Raw genomic sequence first — 20,985 nt, 5'->3', positions numbered from 1 at the left:
ACTTCCTTCCAGTGCACACATTCCCAGTCTCTTCTGCCTGACAAGGATAGAAGGGCTGCATTTAAATACTTAAATAAATGACCCCTTTCTCAGAAAGCGCTGATGCCCGAACAAGAGTTTTAGGTTCTTGGCAGTGAGCACTGCTAAGTGTCTGGGGCTTTTGAAAACTTACTAGATGTCTGAAAATGATGATAGAAGTAGCTGCCTTTCATTGCCCACTTTGGAAACTGCTGGCTAGGGTTTGAGCATTTATGAAGAAGCAGTTTTTGTGAGTTTGGGGGTGCATGGATGGAGCCATGAGATGAATTGTCATGTGAGGAAAAAGTGTAAAGAGCAAAATCCAAGCAGTTTTTCCTTGGAAATTATGGCTGGTAATACAAATGGACAAAAAGAATTTTGACAGGAGCCAAAGGGTTTCCTTTGCTCCCGATCTCCAGGAACTGTAAAGCAGTAATCCATTCAATATTCTTGGTTAGCTCAGATAAGGAATTCTAAGTCACAAGTGTGAAGCCCTGTACAGTTAGCAAGCACAAATTACTGTGCGAATGTAAGAAAGCCCAGGACCCATATTGCAGAATTTTTCAGGCATTTGAAGCTTTCATCTCTTTTACCAGGAAGGAGTTTTACGTTCCCTCAGAAAAGAAATGACAGTTGTTGGAAAGACAGTTGTATTGCTTTCCTGGAACTTTTTTTTGGTAGATGTGCTTCTGAAAAGTAGATTTAAGGTCTCCAGAAATAGGATGAAGTGTAAAAAGTGAGGAGAATAAAATTGCTGCCTGGAGAAGGAAGGACAGAACAGAAAAACAATGGTATTGAAATACCTAGCACTGAACAATATTCTTGATATGAGTGCCTTTTAAAAGCCATGCTAAAGCTCCCTTTTGGAGAAGAGAAATGCTGATCCAGCAGAAGTGCCATTATCTGACGAGGTTGCATGCATCAGAGAGGACAGAAGGTAGATGGATATTCTTGTAGGATGGAACTAATCTGCACTGTAGTTTAGCATCAGCTAAGAGGGATTTTTAAATATAAGAATTTTAATAATATCCTTTTATTTGTCAAGTAACACCTGGATTATTCCTATTTCTTGGATGAGAAATGGATCATCACAACCCTTAACCTGGCTAGATAAAAGCAGCAGTAAGTAATTTGTGTATTTGTTTGCACATTCTAAAACCAAACTGATGAGAATACTCAAAAGTCTTTTTTAAAAAAGGATATATTTGAATTAAATAGGGACATAAAACTTTAATACAGAAATGTCTCTGTTTATCCATAGCAATGATTTCATGCCAAAAAATAGCAGTAGATTTTCCATTAGGTCAATATAATGTTCTTTTCTCTATTGTATCAAACTTCAGTGCAAGCTTGAGTTTTTAATAAGATGGTAGAACTTATTTTAGGAGTAGAAATTTCTACAGAAATTATGATTTTATATTTTTTTACACAAATCCAAACTTTTAGGCCCTCATGCTTCTGTAATATTCTTCCCCCAACAGATCTCATTGATGTAAATGACAGGTTTTGAATATAGACAGGATCTCAGCTGTGAAATATCAGAAAATTATCAGCTTGAGTAGTAGATAGAAGACTGAAAAAATTAACACTGGCCGTGGGAAGTGACCCAAATATTATTGCACATTAATACCTGTAACAACAGGGAAATTAATGTTTTCAACAGCATTTAATTTGTTTATGCAAATTAAATTTAAAATTATCAACATAATAGGATTTTTAAAGTTTTAAATTCTCACAATAGAAAGTGATTTTATGGGTGTCATGGAATAAAAAATTCAGTTCTTTCTGAACTCAGTGCTTTCCAATAGCTTTTTCCTTTTTTTGAGAAAGAAGAAGTATAATCATTAGAATGGGGTAATCATTTTGCTTTGGCAAGTCAGGCATGCATCAGGTTTTAGATGAGTCAAAATAAGATGCAGAGACTAATGCAGTGGGATGCTTGAGAGCAAATCTTCAACATGCTGTGTGCATTGCAGCTCTCCACCCTCTGTTGGGTTAAAAGTTATTTCCTCTTTTTTTTAGGCAGTAAGATAGCTTGAGTGACCATTAATTCGACTGTATACAGACAGGCAAATGCACGTATATTCCTCTGAACACAGGATGAATCTTGCAGTACTTGCTCTGTCTGAACACTGGAGTGCTCAGAGTAGAGCTCTGGTGGGGGTAGACTACTCACCAGTATGGACTTACTGTCCTAACAGAGTGTGCCTTCTCAAATGAGGGTTCTGTGAAAACAGAATACTCCTCTGATGAGGCAGCTTAGAGCCCTCAGGGCTGCACTGGCTCCTTCAAAGCGCAGCAGGCTCTCAGGAGCAGTCAACCAGGCAAGAACACATGAGTAGTGAGATGGAATGCAGGAGGAAGCTCTTAGTGAGTGATGTAACTCAAAAGGACTATGGAACTATCTTCTTTAAAATAAGCATTTTGGATTACTTGTCTCTTGGTTAAACTTAATAGGTTTGGGGGTTTTTTTCCCCTTTGATCTGCATTTATCTGAATAAATGGAGATGGGTGGTCAGTTCTTCTGTGAGGTGCTGAGCACTGTGCTTTGGAGCTGGGAGCAGCAGGTGTGCTGTGGATCTGTGCCCTGCAACAGGCTGGGAGGATATTGCTCCTCATCCTGAGAGTTTACTGTTGAGTAAACTTCCTGAACTCTCACAGCTGCCTTTCAGCTAAAGGGCTGGAGCCAAGTGGGTCTTCAGCCTCCTCCTTAGAATACCAAGGTGCTCAGTACCTGAGGAATCATTGGCTTGTTGAGGTCATCCTGCTGGGCAGAGCAGAGATCTCAAGTGCACTGAGATTTTGGGGGTTCTTTTTGAGTCCAGCCTCAAACTTGTCTCATACCTCAGAGGAGCAGCAAGTCCATTGTTTGTAAATTCAAAAGAAGCAGTGCATGGAAAACAAAATGATACATTCTAATGTCACTTTACAGAAATGTTTCCTGAAATGCAAGTATCAGAGTCAGACTATGACTGGATCTTGCTAAATGTAAATTTAAGTGGATACTACAGAGTGAACTATGACCAATTAAACTTGAAGAGATTAGCATGCTTGCTTGAAAATGATCCAAAGGTAAGATCATGTTTGTTTTCTCAAGCTTATGAGCAGACTCCTTCTGTATATTTTTTCATGCAGTTTTTTACCTGGAATCACGTTGATGAAAATCTGGAATAATGACAAACTCACCATTGCACCACTAGTCACTGGTTTTTTGTAGTGGAAAAAGACAGGCCTGAAAAGTTTCAGATAACTTTACATGACATTTTGTCTTCAAATTTGTGTTACTAGCTTATGGTTCTTCTGCTCTCTTTAAATCTCTCTCAAGGAGCTTTCAGTATGAATGTGGGATTTCAGCCTTAGCAAGTACAAAGTAATTATGAAAAAGGAAAATTGTGAGAAAGTTTATTTCCATGTTTTGTCAAACTGTAGTGTTTCTGCCTGTAGAATTAAAAAAAAAAACAACAACCTGCCTTTTTTGTTTGTGGATTGGTTGGGGTTTTGTGGATTTGTTTGTTTGGTTTTTTTAGTTTTAGATTTTTGTGGATAATTTTCCTAGAAGTTCCAATCAATTCTATTTGAGCTCTTTCAGTCCTCTGTAGACAGTGACTTAGAATAGATTGCATCCCACCTTTGACTTGCCATAGCCTGAGCTGAAGGTGAAAGTGATCCAGAACAAATGTGACTTTATATGGGGTTGCATGGTCTCAGTGTTGCCTAATCCTACAGTGAGCCAGAGGTTGCAATAGTAGTGTCAGCTCATTTGTTTTGCTAACAAAAGTGAGAAAATTTAACATTTTGACCTTTAGTAATCGGTACACTCTTTCTCTAGAGAGTCTGAACACAAGGCTGATCGGAGCATATGAAACCTTCCCACAGCACAGTGGCTCCATTTCTTCTAGGCTTCTTTCTTTCAGGGCAGACCTACATCATCAAGATGTTGGGTGTGTGCTGACTTGGGCCATTTTTTGGCACCATACAGGGTTGCAAAAATGTAACTCTGGGCCAGACAGGAGGGGCAGGAATAGTCTATGAAGTATAGGTTTGGTCACATTCAAACAAGACAGGTTCACAAGTAGCAGGGGCTATTAAAGACCACAAAGGAGTTATTTTGGATTCACTGTGACAAGTGCATTAACTGCAGAACAGCTGTGGATAGCACTAACAGCAGGACTGCAATCACAAGCCTAATTTCTTGAGTGAAAACATTCAGCAATGGCCAAGGATGTGTCTTACCATAAGGCATCCCTTCTGGGAAGGGTGAGGAGGACAGACACATCTTTCTGTGCCTAAAATTTTGTGTCAAATTCTCACAATCCCCAGTCATGTACAAAATCAGGGTGCATTCTCTGCCTTATTAACCACAACTGTGCGAAGTGCCTTGGGTGGTTCTGCGGTCAAACTGTCTGTTCTTTGTGGTAATGCTTCCTGGTGGGAAGTGTTCTTGGCAGCAGTTGTGCAAAACTGTCTGTTCCTCATGGTCACGCTGTTTTTTACGTTTCTTGGTATCGAGAGGTGGAACGAGAACACGCAGCTTCCACCCAGCCCCACATTCCTGCCCAAGACACCTGACTTGTGTCTGCTTTCAGCATCTCTGCCCTGCTTTATGCTCCCAGCTGTCACAGGGAATGCTTGCCCAAGCAGTAAACTGCAGGGGCGTGGAACAGGGAGGGCACAAGGAGGACAGCAGTCCTGGCACGAGAGCACGAGATGCACGCGTGTAAGCAGAGAAACAGCCACGGCTGTGCTTGGGTCATTTATTTCATGATAGTGATAAACACACTGCTCTGCACCGCTGTATTTAAACCTCAAAAGGGAAAAATGTACCAAAACTGTGTAGCTAGGATATTTTGAAGAAATGTGGCATTTCCATATTTTAATTTCAATTACAGCATGCAAGTAAGAGGAGTCTTTAAATTCTCTGCTTAATGGCCCGTAGTTATACGTTTATATACAACGTAATATATATTATGTAGCTCTGTGTACAGCACATATCTCTTAAAGCACATAAATAATTTCAGTTTAAAATTCAGGATCCATTTCTCAATGTTTTGTAGGCTGTTTTGATATAGAAAACCTGTCAGGGATGTTCTGAAACATCGTAAAGCTTTTTGTAAACTCTTATAGACATGTTGAACTCAACTAACACAACACCAATGCTTTCTGCAGGCTATTCCCGCTGTCAGCAGGTTCCAGCTGATAGATGATGTTTTTGCATTGAGAGAGTAAGTATGTTTCCAATATGTTACAGAAATTGATTAAAAAATATGACTGCACTCAAGATTTCTAGCTCTGCTTCCTTCATTCCTATCCATGTGTGCCTCCTAAGAATAACTGCTTTGACAAAATGGTTGGGAGTTACTTAATCCCTTCTTTTGTCAGTGCTGAGTGATTTACTTCAAAATTTCTTTTGTTCCAGCTCCAAGGAAATGATTTTACATAGTTGCACTGCTATGAGTTCTTTGGGGATTAACCTGTATTTAACAGAAAAAGTACTCCAAATGAAGATTCTGAATCTTCCTTCATTTATTCTGGACTATCTCAACTGTTCTGTACTGCATCACTCAAAACCTTTTTAATTTCTCTTTCTGAGTCATGACTCGATTGTTCAGGTCTGTGGTGCTAAGGAGGTCAGCAATGTTGTAGGGAGCTGAGAAGCATTAGGTGTGTCTGTGCCTCACATGAGCCAGAGGTGCCAAAAGCATCAGACACCGATGATGAGGGTGTCCCTGCGATGAGGGACCTCGGGGATGAGGTGGCCAAAGCACACAGCCCTGCTTCAGGGCCTGTGGAAGTTCCTCTGACAGGATGAAGTAAAAATTTCCATTTCTCCTCCCATAAGAATGTCCTTTTCCAGAAGAGAGCTCAAAACTAGGAGCTAACAAGAAATGTAACTGTGAAATACAGAACTGCGCTGCTATATAAGTACGCAAAAAATAATTTTTTTCTGTAGGGGCGGGGGCTTGAATTGGATTTTTTTTGTGAAAAAAAGAATTCCATGCTTATTACACACTGAGGGACAGAAATGCCATGCTGAAGAAGATAATTCCACAAATAGTGTGCCTGTGAATTAAATGGTTTGACTTTTACAGTATTCCACAAAAGAACATATAATGAAAATAAGTTGTTTCACAATAAAAATAAAGTTGTATTATAACTAAGACAGTACTTCTTAATTTTGATCCAGTGGGACAGACTGCCCTGCTGTCAATGTGTTTGTACCATATCCTGCAGACACAGAGTGTGCATGCTGCCATGCTTACTGCCAAGATTGGCCTATTCCTTTGATAGCAGCACAGTGCTCCTTCATAGATGGTTGGAGAGTTCACCTCCTAAAATCACCATCCATTTACATTTCTTTTATTTTTTCCAGTGCCTTTTCTGGGTTACTTTTCACACAGTATTCTGATGTTTTATTGTCTGCTCCATAAATAAACATATACGTGTGGTAGGTGGTTAATGTGAATAAGCGTGCTAAAATATGTGTGCGTTTTTGCTTTGTTTTGGGTTTTTTTTACATAGATTTGGATATGTTCCAATTGAAACAGCACTTGAGCTAACGAAATACCTTGCCAGAGAGGATGAACTCTTCATATGGAATGTGGTATTGTTAAACCTTATACCTGAGAATTTGGAAAGTATGCTGAAGAACCATGCAGTATATCCACTTTTAAAGGTATGACCATTTTGTTAGTTACCAAAGATATTAGACCATACAAATACATTAGTCTAAAATTAATGCTTTTTAAATTCTCAAGGATGTAGTGGTGGCTATGATTCAGAGAGCTTGTGATTGCTGTTCCATGACTTTATCAACTTTTGGGGTTTTATTAAAAAGGAGGAGGTACTTAATTATACATATTAGCAATTATAAGTCTCATTGAGTCTTATCTGATCGTTATTGAAAAGCAGAAATGCATTCACATTCCTGACATTAAGCTTCGTCCTTGATTGTTTGAAACAGTGAATTTGGAAAACAGAACTGTCTGTCAGTAGCAAGTGAAAGGACCAACACTGCTATGTATAAAAGGCATATAGTATATTTTTGCTCTGTGCTTTGTACTGCTTTCCATTCACCTTCATGGAGTGAAAGAAGGAATAGTGTTTAGATACTAATTGAACTTAGTCTCTCCCATATTTGACTTACCTGAGATACTACTGTCACATTTATTTCCTTGACTACTGTTTCAAGATTCCACTTATGTTTAAAGTACAGTGTTAGTTAAGTTCTAAAAAGTAAAGGTATGTTAAAATAAGTGAGAAGAACAAAGTATTTTCTATTGAGAAGGGCTTTTTCCTGTTTCTCTGAGAATTTGTTGTCTTTCATTATAAGCTCAAAGGTCCTAGTGATGTGAAACGGTAGTGTGTCAGTTTGAAGTACAGGTATATTGTATTTTAGACCCAGTTCATATTTAAATTAATGCTCTGTGTTTTCAAGACATTAATAGCCATAGATTTTTAGGATAAACTGAGTAAATAAGGAAAATAAAAACTTGTATCTAAATGAAAGTAATTTTTCTTTCCCTTCTTTTAAAAGAAATACCTTTTAAAGAGAATGTTGCCAATATACCATTATTATGCAGGTTTTATTCGTCAAAATGCTGATGCTTTGGAAGATGACTATTTTGCTCAGTAAGTTCCTCTTTTCTTAAGAGTTTTTTCTGGTGTGACTGGATCTGATACATTGCAGTTTGCTCAAGTAAATTTAAATGCAAGATACAGGAATAATTCTCTAACTAATGTGAATGTAACTGAATTGTTATTTTACTGTTCTGTAAGTGTGACACCTTTGACAGGAACATAAAGGGTGATAGTTTAAGGATTTTTAATTTTAAGGATCATTTAATTTTAGCGGTAGTTCTCATTTGTCAGAGAACAGGCTCAGCAGGCTGCTGCTAGTTGAAGAAAAAGTGACAGCAATGAACTTAAGATCTGATTCTTGGGTCAATTACTAGCTCTTCAAAATATTTTATTTTGCAAGGCCACTGCAGCCACAGGCTTAAACATCAGAGTGATCTGGATCACTTCCAAGGGGGATATAAACCACACAAAAAACTTACAAAAATATAATACATTGGTTGCCTCACTATATATCCACTAATATTAATTCTGGGGACCATTATTGTTTGTTTAATTATTTTATTAAAACTCAATTATTCCTAGTAGAGGTTCTTGTGGGTTAATGGCATCATGTTCTGAAACTGTGGTGGTCAGGCACAGTGCAAGTATGCCAAATGTGGTATGCATATCTTTTATTCTTACTGTTTTAAATTCCCTTCAAGAGTGTATCTGGAAAAACTCTTGGCAACAGCGTGCTGGCTGGGCCTCCAAGACTGTTTGGACCTGTCATCTGAACTGTATGCTAAATGGAGGGACAATCCTGAGTACAAGTAAGAATGGTGATCTGCTCTTAGAGGTGTGCCTGTCTAAGGGAGGTGGAAAGTTAAAAGGCTGTTGCAAGGGGGAGGCAGAATGAGAAATGCCTCTGTACACTGGTCTCATTTATTGACAGAACAGTAGAATTTAAGACAATTATGTCTACCCAAACTCTCCCTCTTCCCCAAATCCCAGCTTTAAGACGATTTCATAATTGCTGCTTTTTACATAGACTTAACAGGCTGGAGGATGCAGATTTTGCCATGAAGACCAAAAGCTGGTTAGCCATGTAACAGGTGAACGCCCTCGGATTGCTAATATCCCATGTGGCCGAGTCCCTTTGCAGTAGTACAGCCTTGGGGTTGTCACATACACCAACTCAGCTTTTAAGCTTCTCTTAACAATTCTGAGTGAAGTGATGTTTGCATGATACAGCAAACATCTGCCCCTGGTGAGCCATCAAAGTGCCTTGCATGTTCTGTGCGCACATAAAGAAGTGTTGGGAATAGCTGTCAGTCCCTATGCTGGTGCTGGAGCCTAGGGGTTAGGGGTCTGGTCTGTGATGATGGACTCTCAGGAAGAGACTTTCTGTATTCAACCATTGCATCATTGAAAAAAATTTACAATGTATTGAAATTCTTATTCTCTTTTCCTCCCTCTTTCTTTTAATGTTCTTCTATGCAATAGTCAAATAGTGTTGGCACTGGTGAGTGAGTATTTAAAGTTTCTTTTTATTTGTGGTAGTTGTGATAAACATTTCAGTTTTATTTGATATATGTTGATACATGTAGTTGGCTAAGTAAACTGAACTTGTACCATTATACTTGAGTTTTCTATAATAGTTTCATAGTGATCATCCTTATAAAAGCCAAACTGAGTTTTGCAGTTAGACTGAAAAGTTTAAATAGCCTACATAAATTTTGTTCCATTCTAAAGAGAATATTATTGCAATTCCACACTAAAAGCAACAATGCTATGCTGAATTGTCAGTCTATTTTCAAAATAGACATCTTTCCCTACTAATAACATTTGAGGTGATGGAATACTACATACCTTGTTTGACCTGAACAGCTGAAAATCTGCGAAATTCATTAGCTGATTGGGTTTGGAATTTGATTAAGAATATTAATTTTGCTGTCCCTCTTGACACTGAGAAAAGTTCAAATGGATTTTACTGGGCTTTATGTGTGGAAAAAATGAAACTCTGAATTTGGTTAAGTTAAACATCATCATTAAAAAATGATCATGTTTTAAGGAGAAAACCCCATAGAAGACAGGACACTTCTTAGGTTTCAAGAGACAGATCACTGTTTCCATGCAGTTAATGAGACTTCACATATGCTGAGTAGGAGAGGAAACAGGCACAATTCACTTTTGACCCATATTTCACAGACAAATCCCTTTAGATGCTCTTATGTTCTCCATGCTGAGAGCAAATTCACAGCAGCTGTTTTGCCACAGGTGGAACCCAGAAGGATTCTCACATATGTGGAACGAAGTAATGCATTTCTGCTTCAGATTGGGTGATCAACTTTCAGCTGAACATTTCCAAATTTTTCTGGGCGGAACATAACTGGACTTAATACAGTGCATTTTTATCTGTTTCATGGAAATAATTAGAGCTGTAAATCCCAGCCAGTTTCTCAGTTTTACTCTTTTTTTATTATAGGAGTGTAGTGAAGCTTGCTAAATTAATTTATTCTTTTAGATGCTGTTACTGGCTTGTCTTTTGAAAGAAGGAAACTAGCCTTGGGGAGGGACAGTATTTCAGTCCATTTTACTTTTTTACTAAAGGTTCACATATACTGCTGCTACTCTCAAAAGTTAAGAAATAGCCATGTTATTTCTGGATTGGTTCCCAAAACACAATGTAAAATAACCTGCCCTGCTTTCCAGCAGCTTTTTGCATCTTCCCCAACATCCAGAAATGAGGGATCCTGGCAGGCAAGTAATGTCAAATCACACAGCCAGGAAAGATAAGTTTATTCAGCAATGTCAAATCACACAGCTTATTCAAGATAATTAAGTCACACCCCTCACTTAATATAATCTCAAACTCCAAAGTCCCTTTTTGGACCATACTGGACATCCTCTGGGAGCTACACAACATAAACCACTTCAGGGCCCCCACAGATGTCACCAGCCAGCAAACCATTGCCCCATAGTAGGCAATCCAGCCTGCTTCAAATGTTGTACATCAGAGTTACAGCCAAATGATACACAGAACTTTTCTACTCACATACAACTTTACACTTATTTATGAACATTTTCTTGCAACTGCTGGAGCAGCTTCAGTAGCAAAATAAATAGCTGTACTTTGGGCAAAATAGCTTTACCCTGTTGTCACCTTACTATGACCTCTTACTGCAACACTATGAAAAGATTATGAAACAAATTACTAAACCCTGTAACTCAGATCAGTTAGAGAAGGATTCCTCACAGGGCAATACTTTAGACTGACAAAACTACTCTACATGTCATTCTTAGTGGTAAATCCCTTATGTCCCAGCAAATAGCTAGGTAAATGAATCCAAACTATTTTTTAAAGTAAATATAGAACATGCCTATGCTCTCTGTTAGTATGACAATGAAATCCCCACATCAGCAACAGAATTACCAAAATCCCTCCATCTTGCCTTTTCACTAACAAGCAATGTCTGTCATGTAAAACACGCAAATCTTTTGCTCTTTCCTACTAGTCCATTGTTTCCAAAACGTATAACTTCCTGTTCTCTACCTTGTACTGTAAAGATTGACGTCATATATCCTTCCTCCTGACTTACTAACTCTGTTGGAATCATCCTCATTTCCTCTAGGATAATCTGCTGAAACTCAGGAATTTTTCTCAAATTATTTAAATTTGAATTTGCTGTTTCCATATGGGCCTGAAGAGCGGCTTTTCTGACCAGAAACTTACCTGTTTTTCTAAGGGTATCCCCTGATCAAAGGGAGGGTATTTTTTACACCTTGATTTACAATCTTGGCTTAATGTAATAATAAGCAGACTAACAGAATGACATAGGGAAGTCAAATGTTTTGCTTATAGCAATGGGACCCATTCTTCTATAGGGGCATTAGTCCAAAATACCATTAGCTGAAACTGTTTTCAGATAGCCTGCATAGTAGAACACTGCTTTCACTGAAAAGTGTTTACTATGTCTTAATATTAGGGACACATCACTGCTACAGGAAAAATTTCCTGTTCAGCCTTTGCATATGGAGCATTACACTGGTAATGTTTACATTTAGTTTCTGGTATGAAATTCATTCCCTGTTGAGGACTCTTCCCTGGGGAGGGAGTAATAGGAGGCTGCCTGTTGCATGGAAAAATGTCCCTTCTGTTTCCTTCTGTGCTGCAAATGGCTTTTCCTACTGGGTGCATTCACTGAAGGAACTTAGAAAAGGCTTGTCTGGGATGATGCATATATGCATTAGTGCACTCTTTAATGGTGTGATCCATTTCCTAAGCTGTGATGGGGAACAGTGGCATTGACCCTGTATGTACACAAAATACTCTAGTCCAATTGCTCTAGAAATATTGGAGTTTTTTGTTTCCTTTAAACTGCATGCTTTTAAAATGTTTAAATCATAAATAAAGCAAACAGATTTCCTATCCTTATTTACAATGATATTTTATATTTGCATTGCTGTGTATCTTTCAACTGTAAATAAACATTTGGCTTCAGTTACGCATTCACAACAGGATTTGTCCCTTCAACAGTAGAGTACCTTAAAATATTTTACCTTGCAGAATCCCCTTTCTAATTAGAAGAACAGTCTGCTGCTATGGTGTTGCAGTGGGAAGTGATAAAGAATGGAATTTTGCATGGGAGATGTACAACCATACCGACTCTGTTGAAGAAGATGAAGATATCCTGCTCCATGCCATGAGCTGTGCCAAAGAGCCATGGTTACTTTACAGGTGACCTTGATCAAAGTGTATCTTTGTGTATGTTCAAGTAAATAACAAGAACAAAAATACTTTACTGTGCAAAGCTGGCAGAGGTTTGCTTGCCACAGAAGCATGTGTCTTGTCAACCACTGGTAAAGTTTTAAAGAGTTTTGTTAGGAGCAAGTATGAAAAATGGGACAAACAGCAACAAACAATCCTTCTGCAAATACAACATGCGGGCCCATCAGGTCTTGAGTCCTGACTCCATGTGGGCCAACCAGAAAGTTAGGACATGTATCGAAGAATCTTGTTCAGAAGTTTCCAGAACATAGTTTGGAATGCTGTGTTTATTTTCTTTTACTGGCATTTTATCTTTGTCAGTAAAATGATGTTGAATTCTCTGATCAGTCATACCTGTAGTAGCTAAAGCATTTGTTAAGGGGTGGAATTTTGTAGTGATGGTCTAAAGAATTATCATCCAAACATTCACATAAACTCCATGGGTCTAAAGGTGTAGAAGTAATGCTTTAGTCCTTCCAGTGTGGTGGTCATTTGGGAAGACAGAAAAATATGACTAAAATAATAAGAGAATAAGATAAGAAATATGAATAAGAGAATAAGATAAGAAATGTTGCAAAGAGATGCCCAACCACCTATACTAATTTCCCCCTTGACCCATGATCCTATTGCCTTTTTCTTGGAACAGGCTAGCACCCTTCCCTGATAAATCAGGAAGTTGTTATGAGCTTCTTCCTCCATGTACTCCAGTAGCTGACAAACCAATCTGTTTTTTGAAATGCCACCTAGGGAGTGTTTTGGGGTGAAGAATGTTAAGATGTGCTTTCCCTGGCCCTCACAATTATGTCCATTATGTTAAACATAGGGCCTGCAAAAGGGGAGAAACCCAACTCTACCCATAAAGCAGCTGCCTGCAACAGACTATGAGAAAATAACTCTAAAAGGGTTCATTTGGAAGTAGGAGCATGCAAGGTAAAACACTGAGGCAAGACAGAGAATAATTGCTTTTCAAGATGTTCAGGCATTCCCTGCCACTGACATCATTAGAAGACACTTCTGAAATCCTGCCTTAGTCCTCATAAAAAATTTTTAATTGAGTCTCGCTGTAGGGGAACCTATAAACAGGTTGTTTTTGTGTAAAAGTGTCTCACTGGCATACTCTATAGGCTTCATCTGAGTCACAATGAGGTGAATTGCCTGAAGGTGAAGAGCAGTCTGCCTTTCCAACTGGTAGGAGCACTTGTCTTTCTGGTGCCAAGATAAGAAACACATCTATGTCCATTTGATATTCTACACCCTCACTTTACTAAGTGAAGAGTCTGTAAGGACAAAACCCAAGCTGAATATACAGCTCAGAGTGACACCAACTTTGGTATAACCTTCCACATGCTGATATTATTTGAGATAATAATAATTATATCATATATATAATATATTCATTATATAATATAATAAATATTATTATATCATCATATCATTGTATAATATATTTATTATATAATATAATAAATATTATTATATTATATTATATTATAATAATATTGTGAACTGGAATTTCATTTCCAGATTGCAATACTGTATATTTCCATTTTAAAACACAAGTGAAAGGTTCACTTCTTTCCTGCTTTTCTAACAGATACTTGCAATATGGACTCAGTGACACATTATTTTCTTCCAATTGTACTTCAGTCATCATCTCACATGTAGCGACTAAGGATATTGGGCACCATATAGCCTGGGAATTTGTTACGGAAAATTGGCCACTTTTAAGTCAAGGGTAAGCAACAAGTTTTGGTTTCCTTTAATTTCTGTGGCTCTTTGGCTTCTTCTTCTCTTTTGTTTGAGCTATGAAATTCAGGTGCAGATTTTCCTTCCAGGGATGGCTGTTTGTAATGATTGATTCAATTGAGTATACAGAGCAGAGTTTTCAGAAGATTCAACTCTGATCAGGGTTTAATGCCAAAGAATAGCTCATCAAACATAGAAGACTTTAAAAATTATTCTGTTAATGACTGTTTCTGTACTTTTAAGTACTCCTGGGAATCCTGACTCTAGAAGTGGGTTTATTCTCTAGGATTTTACAAGAGAGTGTAAATGCTGTAAATTGTGGGTATAAAATGCTGAAGTAAAATCCTCATATGTAAATTATTGGTAACACTAGAAAAGGCAAGTTGTAGCAGATTTGAGTCATATCAGCTTGTTCCCTTACAGAGCTTTTCTGTGTTCCAAATTTATGAGAAATTTGCTGGAAAATTGTCCCCTTGTTTTCAAACGAAAAAAATAGTGCAAGTGTTTTTTGTATGCTACCCTCAAGATAGCAACAGGAACATCAGCTTGTTAGACACATTACTGGTTAGTCTTTTTAGCTCAGTTTGGCTGTATGGCCTCAGAGACATTATCTGTTTCATGCAAAGAATTCACATTACCAAAGTACAAACACCAGATCTTTCTAGGAAATGAAAATGAAGGGTAATTATTGTATTTCGTGCAGCTCAAACATCTAAATTGAATATTAATGGTAGTTCTTTAAAAGAGGGAAAACAGTCCATAGTTGCAAACTTCAGTTTGCATACTTAGTTGATACTTGCAGCATAGTAAATAATCACTAAATAGCGTGAGTATTTTCAAATGAGATGTAATTTAGTACATTTGCTAATGTGCCATTTAAAGGACCTTTATCTCAATTTTACAGATATGGGCATGAATTATTGCATGATGTACTAAAAGCCATGGGAAGATTTGTCAAAACAGATGTACAGATCCAAGAGGTAAACCAGAGAAGCATTTAGTTTCAACTTCATGACCAGCTTGTAAATACAAGTTTTGGTTCTTAAAAGGAATCATTGACCATAATGTTGATGTCTTCCAAACCTTCATGTTTCAAGCAGAATCTCCACAAATTCTATCAAAACTGTCTCATTTTCCTCTATGAAATCTGTCTGTAGAGACAACCTCTGCCATGATATCTACTGAAAATGTACCAGCATTTGGGCAGCTGGCCTGTTAGGTTGTCATACTGACATCTGTTTAATTCCTTATACTGTTCAATCACTGTTTACCCCAAATATTTACTTACTATTCTTCACTCCTCTCTTGTCTTTTACCTGTTAGACTGATGAGAAAGATTTCTTGTTCTGTGATTGTAGAACAGGCAGCACAAGAGGATTCTTCTACCCAACTAGTCCTAGACAGTGTGGTACCACCAGTACCAGTGAAGTTGGCTGCATTTGAAAGGATTTTTAGAGGAACAGCAAAAGGGCACATTCTTGATATGTAAGGAGCTTTCCCGCGTTAGTGTAAATCAGTAACCTTGCCCCAGCCCCTCTTTAGTCTCTGTCATCAGCCCCTTTTCTGTGCAGTTCTGTCCAAAGCATCTGTCAGGCACACAGTTGCTTGCTGCAAGTGAAGCTGTGTGTGAACTAAGCCCCTGTTTATTTCTTCAGTTGCAGGTTTTTTACAATGCTACTTTGGAAGAGGATGAGAGAGAGACTATTACTATGCTACTGGAATCTGCAAAACTTGAAAATATTGAAAGGAGAAAACTGCTCATCAAAATTGCCAACTGGTTAGAGAAGAACATAGATGATTGACCTGGAAAACAATTTCCAGTATATTATATGTGATTCACTATCATATTGGTATTCATTATATGCTGCAATTAAACATAAAGCACATTTTTATGAGTGCTGTTGTTGTCTTTCCACTGTAAAGTCTGGATAAAATGATTCACAAAGAAATCAAGGATTTAGTAATAGAGGATATAAACATATTTGAATCTTATATCTAAAATAATTTCCCCCTGAATGAGGTCTTAAGGATGCATTGCTAATAATCTAACATATAGATATAGTCCTGAATACTTTGGGGGTTTTCTTCTGAATATTCAAATAAAAGGTATGCTGCATATTTGTGGCAAAATAGCATAAGGAAACTGAAAAAGTTTATATTCTGTTTTGTTTCATTTCTACAGTGGTCTATAACCTGTCTGTCTCCACTTCTATGCTCTTAAATTGCAAAGAGGACAATAGTTTAGAATAGTTCTGTGAAACATAAGCTTCACAATTACTTCAGACCTGTATGGAGGAAAGGACTACAGAATCCTCAAATTGTAATTTTAATTAAGAAATTAATGCCTTGTCATTCAAACTTTGTTTTTTCTCAGCAGATCTGTACTTAAGGTGTCTACATTTGTGTTTGATTAGGAGATGCTTCTGAAGAGACCCTGCTAGTTATCTCCATTTAGCATGCTTCAGCCCCCAGAATGGTCTTGGAGTGTATGAACTGCATTATCTTTGGCTAAAATTTATCTTGGAGATGATGTGTGTGACATTTGAGGGTCATTTTGTCCATGGAACCAGTGTGCAAAGTCTAGTCTAAACTAACTCTTCTGGAACATCACTGTTCTAACTGCACTGAGGTGCTCGCTGATCACAGAATCACTGAATACACTGAGTTAGAAGGGAACCATCAGAAACACAGACTCCAAATCCTTTGCTGTAGATACAAGGTTAGTCACCTTGATTACACAGCATTTTGGGGGTGACAGGCAGAATTCAGCCTATTAGAATTAGCAAACCATATCAACTTGTGCTTAAAAAAAGCATGGTATCCTCAGTCCCTGCAAATAATTTATTTGTAGGGTAACAGCATTGTGACAAAATTACAGTACTGGTGATCAGTTAACATGTTATGGATCAGGAAACACTGTTACATGGGAATGCAGGAGACAAAATAAATCAGAATACTGATCTATGAAAAGACAAGAGTAAACTCCAGACATATTAATACAAAGAATTTTACACTGGTGCCCTCTAAATACATTTAGGAAAAATGCTGCCATGATGACTGTACTGAATTTCCTCTGCTTTCTATGGCTGCAAAGAAAAATTCAAACTGTTTTGAGAGTGCATGAGAAGCCCTTTACTGTATGGAAATTACCCATATGGATGATACAAGTTTGTGCTGGAAACAATTGATCTCTTAGCATTTGATCTAGTCAAGAGTAATACCAAAGAAAATTGCATGTATTCTTGCAAGTCTTCAATTTGACTGAGAGAGCAGGGGAAGCTGTCAAGGCTGTGGTGAATTACGGGGGTTTTATCATAGACTTTTTAGGATGTTTTGTAAGGGACCTTAAAGATGATGTAGGTCCAATCCCCCTGTCATGGCATGGGACACCTTCCACCAGACTGCGTTCTTCAAAGCACTGTCCATCCTGGCCTTGAACACCTGCAGGGATGGGAAGTCCACAGCCTTCCTGGGGAACCTGTGCCAGTATTGAAGCTGTTTTGCACCAGCATTTTCTGTGATTTCCAGTAGTTAATCACTGTCACTGTATGTCTCATGATGTGGGTTAAGCAAAGCTCAAGAAACATCCCATAACTTCACCCTATGGCCAGCAGGTTCAAACCATTTCTCTCCAACCATGAGCAACCACACTGCCTTTCTAACCAGTCTTTCATGCTTTTGTCATTTTTTCTTCATCCTACTGAACAAAACTTTTAATTTGAATCACCAATGTGTAAAGATTACTAGAAGAATTTTAAAAAAGAAGATATTTTCAAATAATGGCTGCTGACTTAAGTCTGCCTCCCAGTGACAATCTATATGTCAGAATTTCAGCACAGTTTTCATGGAAGAGGCAGAATGGTGAAGGTGATTGCTAGGCAAGCTGCCTGAGTAGGAGCAGATCTGAAACACTTCCAGAATCCACACATTTGCACTTGGTGGCATGTATCAGTGGCAGCTCTTGCTGCTGTTGAGTACAAGCTGAGTGCAGAGGTTTGCAGTGACAACTGGGAAATACAGCAGGGGAAGAAGAGGTGCATGGGACGAATCCAGGAAAAGTTGAGAAAGCTGCTTTATTGAGGAGAGAATTGGGGTGAAAAATTTCATTGGAAATGAATATCAGGACATCAGAAAATGAGCTTTAATACTACTTATGCAGACTGTGTAGGTGTCATGGGGCCTGTAGTTGTGAAGGTGCGCACATATGGGGCAATTTCTAGTAAAAATAGCTGTGTGTCTTTGATAGATAGGATGCATTCAGTAGGCCCTGAGTGGGGGGAAAAAGTAGATATGATGTGAAAAGACCAGTGCAGCGAGGTGTATTTGGCCTTCAAGGGCAGAGAAGGTCAGAGTCCGGCTAGCTGAGGTTAAGGCCGACACCCAGCTGCATGGTCTGCCAGCACTGCCAGCACCCCTCGGCGTCGTAAGGCCTCAGGCTGTGCTGGCTGCGGACTGGATCGCTGCTAAACGACGAGAAGGAAAGAGCTGGACACTCGCTGGGGGCGAAATAGGTTTATTGGAAAGCCCACGATGCCAGCCAGGGAGGGATGCTCTGACGTACCAGCAAATGACCCAGAACAAAAGGTGCCTCAGGGTTATAAGGGGAAGGGGTGGACCCGGGAGGGGTTTACAGAAGACCAATAGGGGGAGAAGAGGGGATGAGCTTAACACAAATGACATAGTGGAGAGCCCAATAGGTACCAGGTATGGGAGGGGTCTCGGGACCACAGCCAACCACAACCCCCAAAGAGGAGAAGCTTCTGGAATACTAGGTGGAGTGGGGGGTGATTGACTGGCCCAGGGAGGAGGAAAAGCATACATATAAGGGAAAAAGGGGAGGAGGAATTATATAACCTAAAAGATTGACAATAGAACTGGCAGGGCTGTGGCGGGAAAACTGAGGAGGGCAGAACTATTTTACACAAAATGGGGGGGAGCAGATACATAAAATGGGTGAGGAATTAAATGGACTTAACGAACACACTACAACAGACCAGCTTTTTGCTTTAAGTCCTGCCCTCTGCCTTGAGAGCGAGGAAGTCACAAAGCTACACTTATGCTGCCCATACTGGAAGTCACAAAGCTACACTTACTCTGCCCATACTGTATGTATGTGTGACAGGGCAGAGTCGTGAGCTGGCAAGAATGCACACCAAGTCCAGTGGAGAGGGAGACTTCAGAGCTGCTTAAGCCAAGGTTCAAGAGCACCAGCCAACTTCTCCTCTGCACCTCCTGGCACAATTATCTTGCTTCCCCACTGGTGGCTGTGCCCCCTTTCCCTCCTGGCACCTCAAGAACCTCCCAGGCAAGTGAGGAGATGGCAGCTGGTTGTGGGGCCGGGCACAAACCCCACGCCATCTGTCTGCACTGATGGCACGTTGATGAGATGGCTGGAGCAGCCTGCGGCTCCTTTCAGGGTTGCTGGAAGTCCCAGAAGAGTGAGTATAGGGTAGTGAAAGGGAATGTGGGCTAAAATGCCAAAAAAATGAACTGAGTTCATGTGGCCTTGCCACACTCCTGCTGTGCAGTGACTCACAAAAGATAAAAAGAGATGTCATCTCTGCATTCCCTGGCTCAGAGGTGCAGGGGCTCCTCCACAGCCAGCTGTGATGTCTGGACACAACCTCTTGGCCAAACTAATGGCGCTTTGGTTCAGACACCAAAGGAAGCAAAGGTCTAGACCACGATCAGGTTAAAACTTCTCTAGTTCCAACTTGTTCTCTGGTAGCCCATGCAGGAAAAGGGTGGCATGGTGAGCATTGATGCCATAAACTTGGAAACTGGAAATATGTGACTAACACAGGAACAGCAGACTCATTTGTCAGGGAATAAAGGGGGCACAAGGAGTCTCACCTTCACCTTTTCCATCGCTTGTATTTGACTGTAAGCCAACTTCTTTATCCCATAAATAAGACAGCCTATGTGAACCTTCTCTCAGCTCTCTGCCTGCTCTCTTCTGTTGGCCTTGTTATACACACCAGTAAGGAACTGTTATTCCTATCCTCATATCTTCGCCCGAGAGCCCCCTAATTTCGAAATTATAATAATTTGGAGGGACGGGGTTTGCATTCTCCATTCCAAGGGAGGCTCTGCCTTCCCTATCAGACACCAGTATTTCAATCCAAGGCAATTGGATTGAAAAAAAAATTGAAAAAAAAAAAAAAATCCAAGGTAAGTGAGCAACATCATGCATAACCTTGTACCATAGCGCACTAAGACTGTGAATTGGTAACTTTGAATCATTACTATATCTTCTGCCCAGTAAATAACAGAATGAACCCATTGTTAAACAACCATTTGATAAGTTTCACTTTCACAATATCTTACTTCAATAAAACCACTGTTGCTGCTATGGTTTTTAAGTTGTGGAAACCTTCCCTGGGTCAGAGGGGCTGTGAGCTCTGGTCTTTGGGGGGTCACTCTCTGTCCTTCTTTGTGATGGGATGAGAAAAGGACCTGAGCAGGCAGAGGGAGAGGCTGACCTTGGCTGGCTGTGGGATACCCATTGTGATGCAGGAAGAATATGAGGGGAAAAAGCACATACGTTGAGAGAAAGACAGGGAGATCACTTAGATCACTTACTGCCTATCATCAGGATCATGTTGTAGTTAAGAAATAGCACTCCCCAGTTTAGTGCTCCCACTGAGACTCCAAACCATGTGCTGCCTGTTCACTCCCTCCTTCCTCCTCCCTCTGCAGCTTGATGGAGAGGAGAGAAGGCACAAGAGGCAAGTATTACAGGTTGAGATATGAACAAATGACTGCCAACAGCAATGAGATATGAAAAAACAGTAACAGGAACAATACTAATGACTGACAGTACAAGAAAGAAGCAAAGATTCACATAGAAACAATACCTGACCCGTCCTTCCATTGGGCCTGAAAGGGACCTCTTC

General features: G+C 39.4%; 1 protein-coding gene across 2 annotated transcripts in view; it reads left to right on the top strand.

Annotated features, from left to right (window-relative positions):
* LVRN (laeverin) overlaps window positions 1-15,891 on the top strand; it is a 34,105-nt gene extending 18,214 nt beyond the window's left edge. Inside the window, exons 11-20 of one of the 2 annotated variants that reach the window (XM_054285426.1) lie at window positions 1,064-1,140; window positions 2,951-3,090; window positions 5,185-5,240; window positions 6,538-6,691; window positions 7,553-7,647; window positions 8,298-8,405; window positions 12,143-12,313; window positions 13,938-14,078; window positions 14,994-15,069; window positions 15,745-15,891. In XM_054285426.1, coding sequence (XP_054141401.1) covers window positions 1,064-1,140; window positions 2,951-3,090; window positions 5,185-5,240; window positions 6,538-6,691; window positions 7,553-7,647; window positions 8,298-8,405; window positions 12,143-12,313; window positions 13,938-14,078; window positions 14,994-15,069; window positions 15,745-15,891 — 1,165 coding nt within the window. Of the gene's footprint in view, window positions 1-1,063; window positions 1,141-2,950; window positions 3,091-5,184; window positions 5,241-6,537; window positions 6,692-7,552; window positions 7,648-8,297; window positions 8,406-12,142; window positions 12,314-13,937; window positions 14,079-14,993; window positions 15,083-15,425; window positions 15,533-15,744 lie in introns of those variants that run through there. The other variant, XM_054285433.1, reaches the window with a different exon arrangement.
* Window positions 15,892-20,985: the final 5,094 nt, after the last annotated feature.

This window comes from Melozone crissalis, unplaced genomic scaffold (genome assembly GCF_028551555.1).
Source record: "Melozone crissalis strain CALT ecotype California unplaced genomic scaffold, PUWL_Pcris_2 ptg000005l_1, whole genome shotgun sequence".
NCBI lineage: Eukaryota > Metazoa > Chordata > Aves > Passeriformes > Passerellidae > Melozone > Melozone crissalis.
Note: the sequence above shows the minus strand (reverse complement) of the source record. Positions and strands in the feature narration are given on the sequence as shown.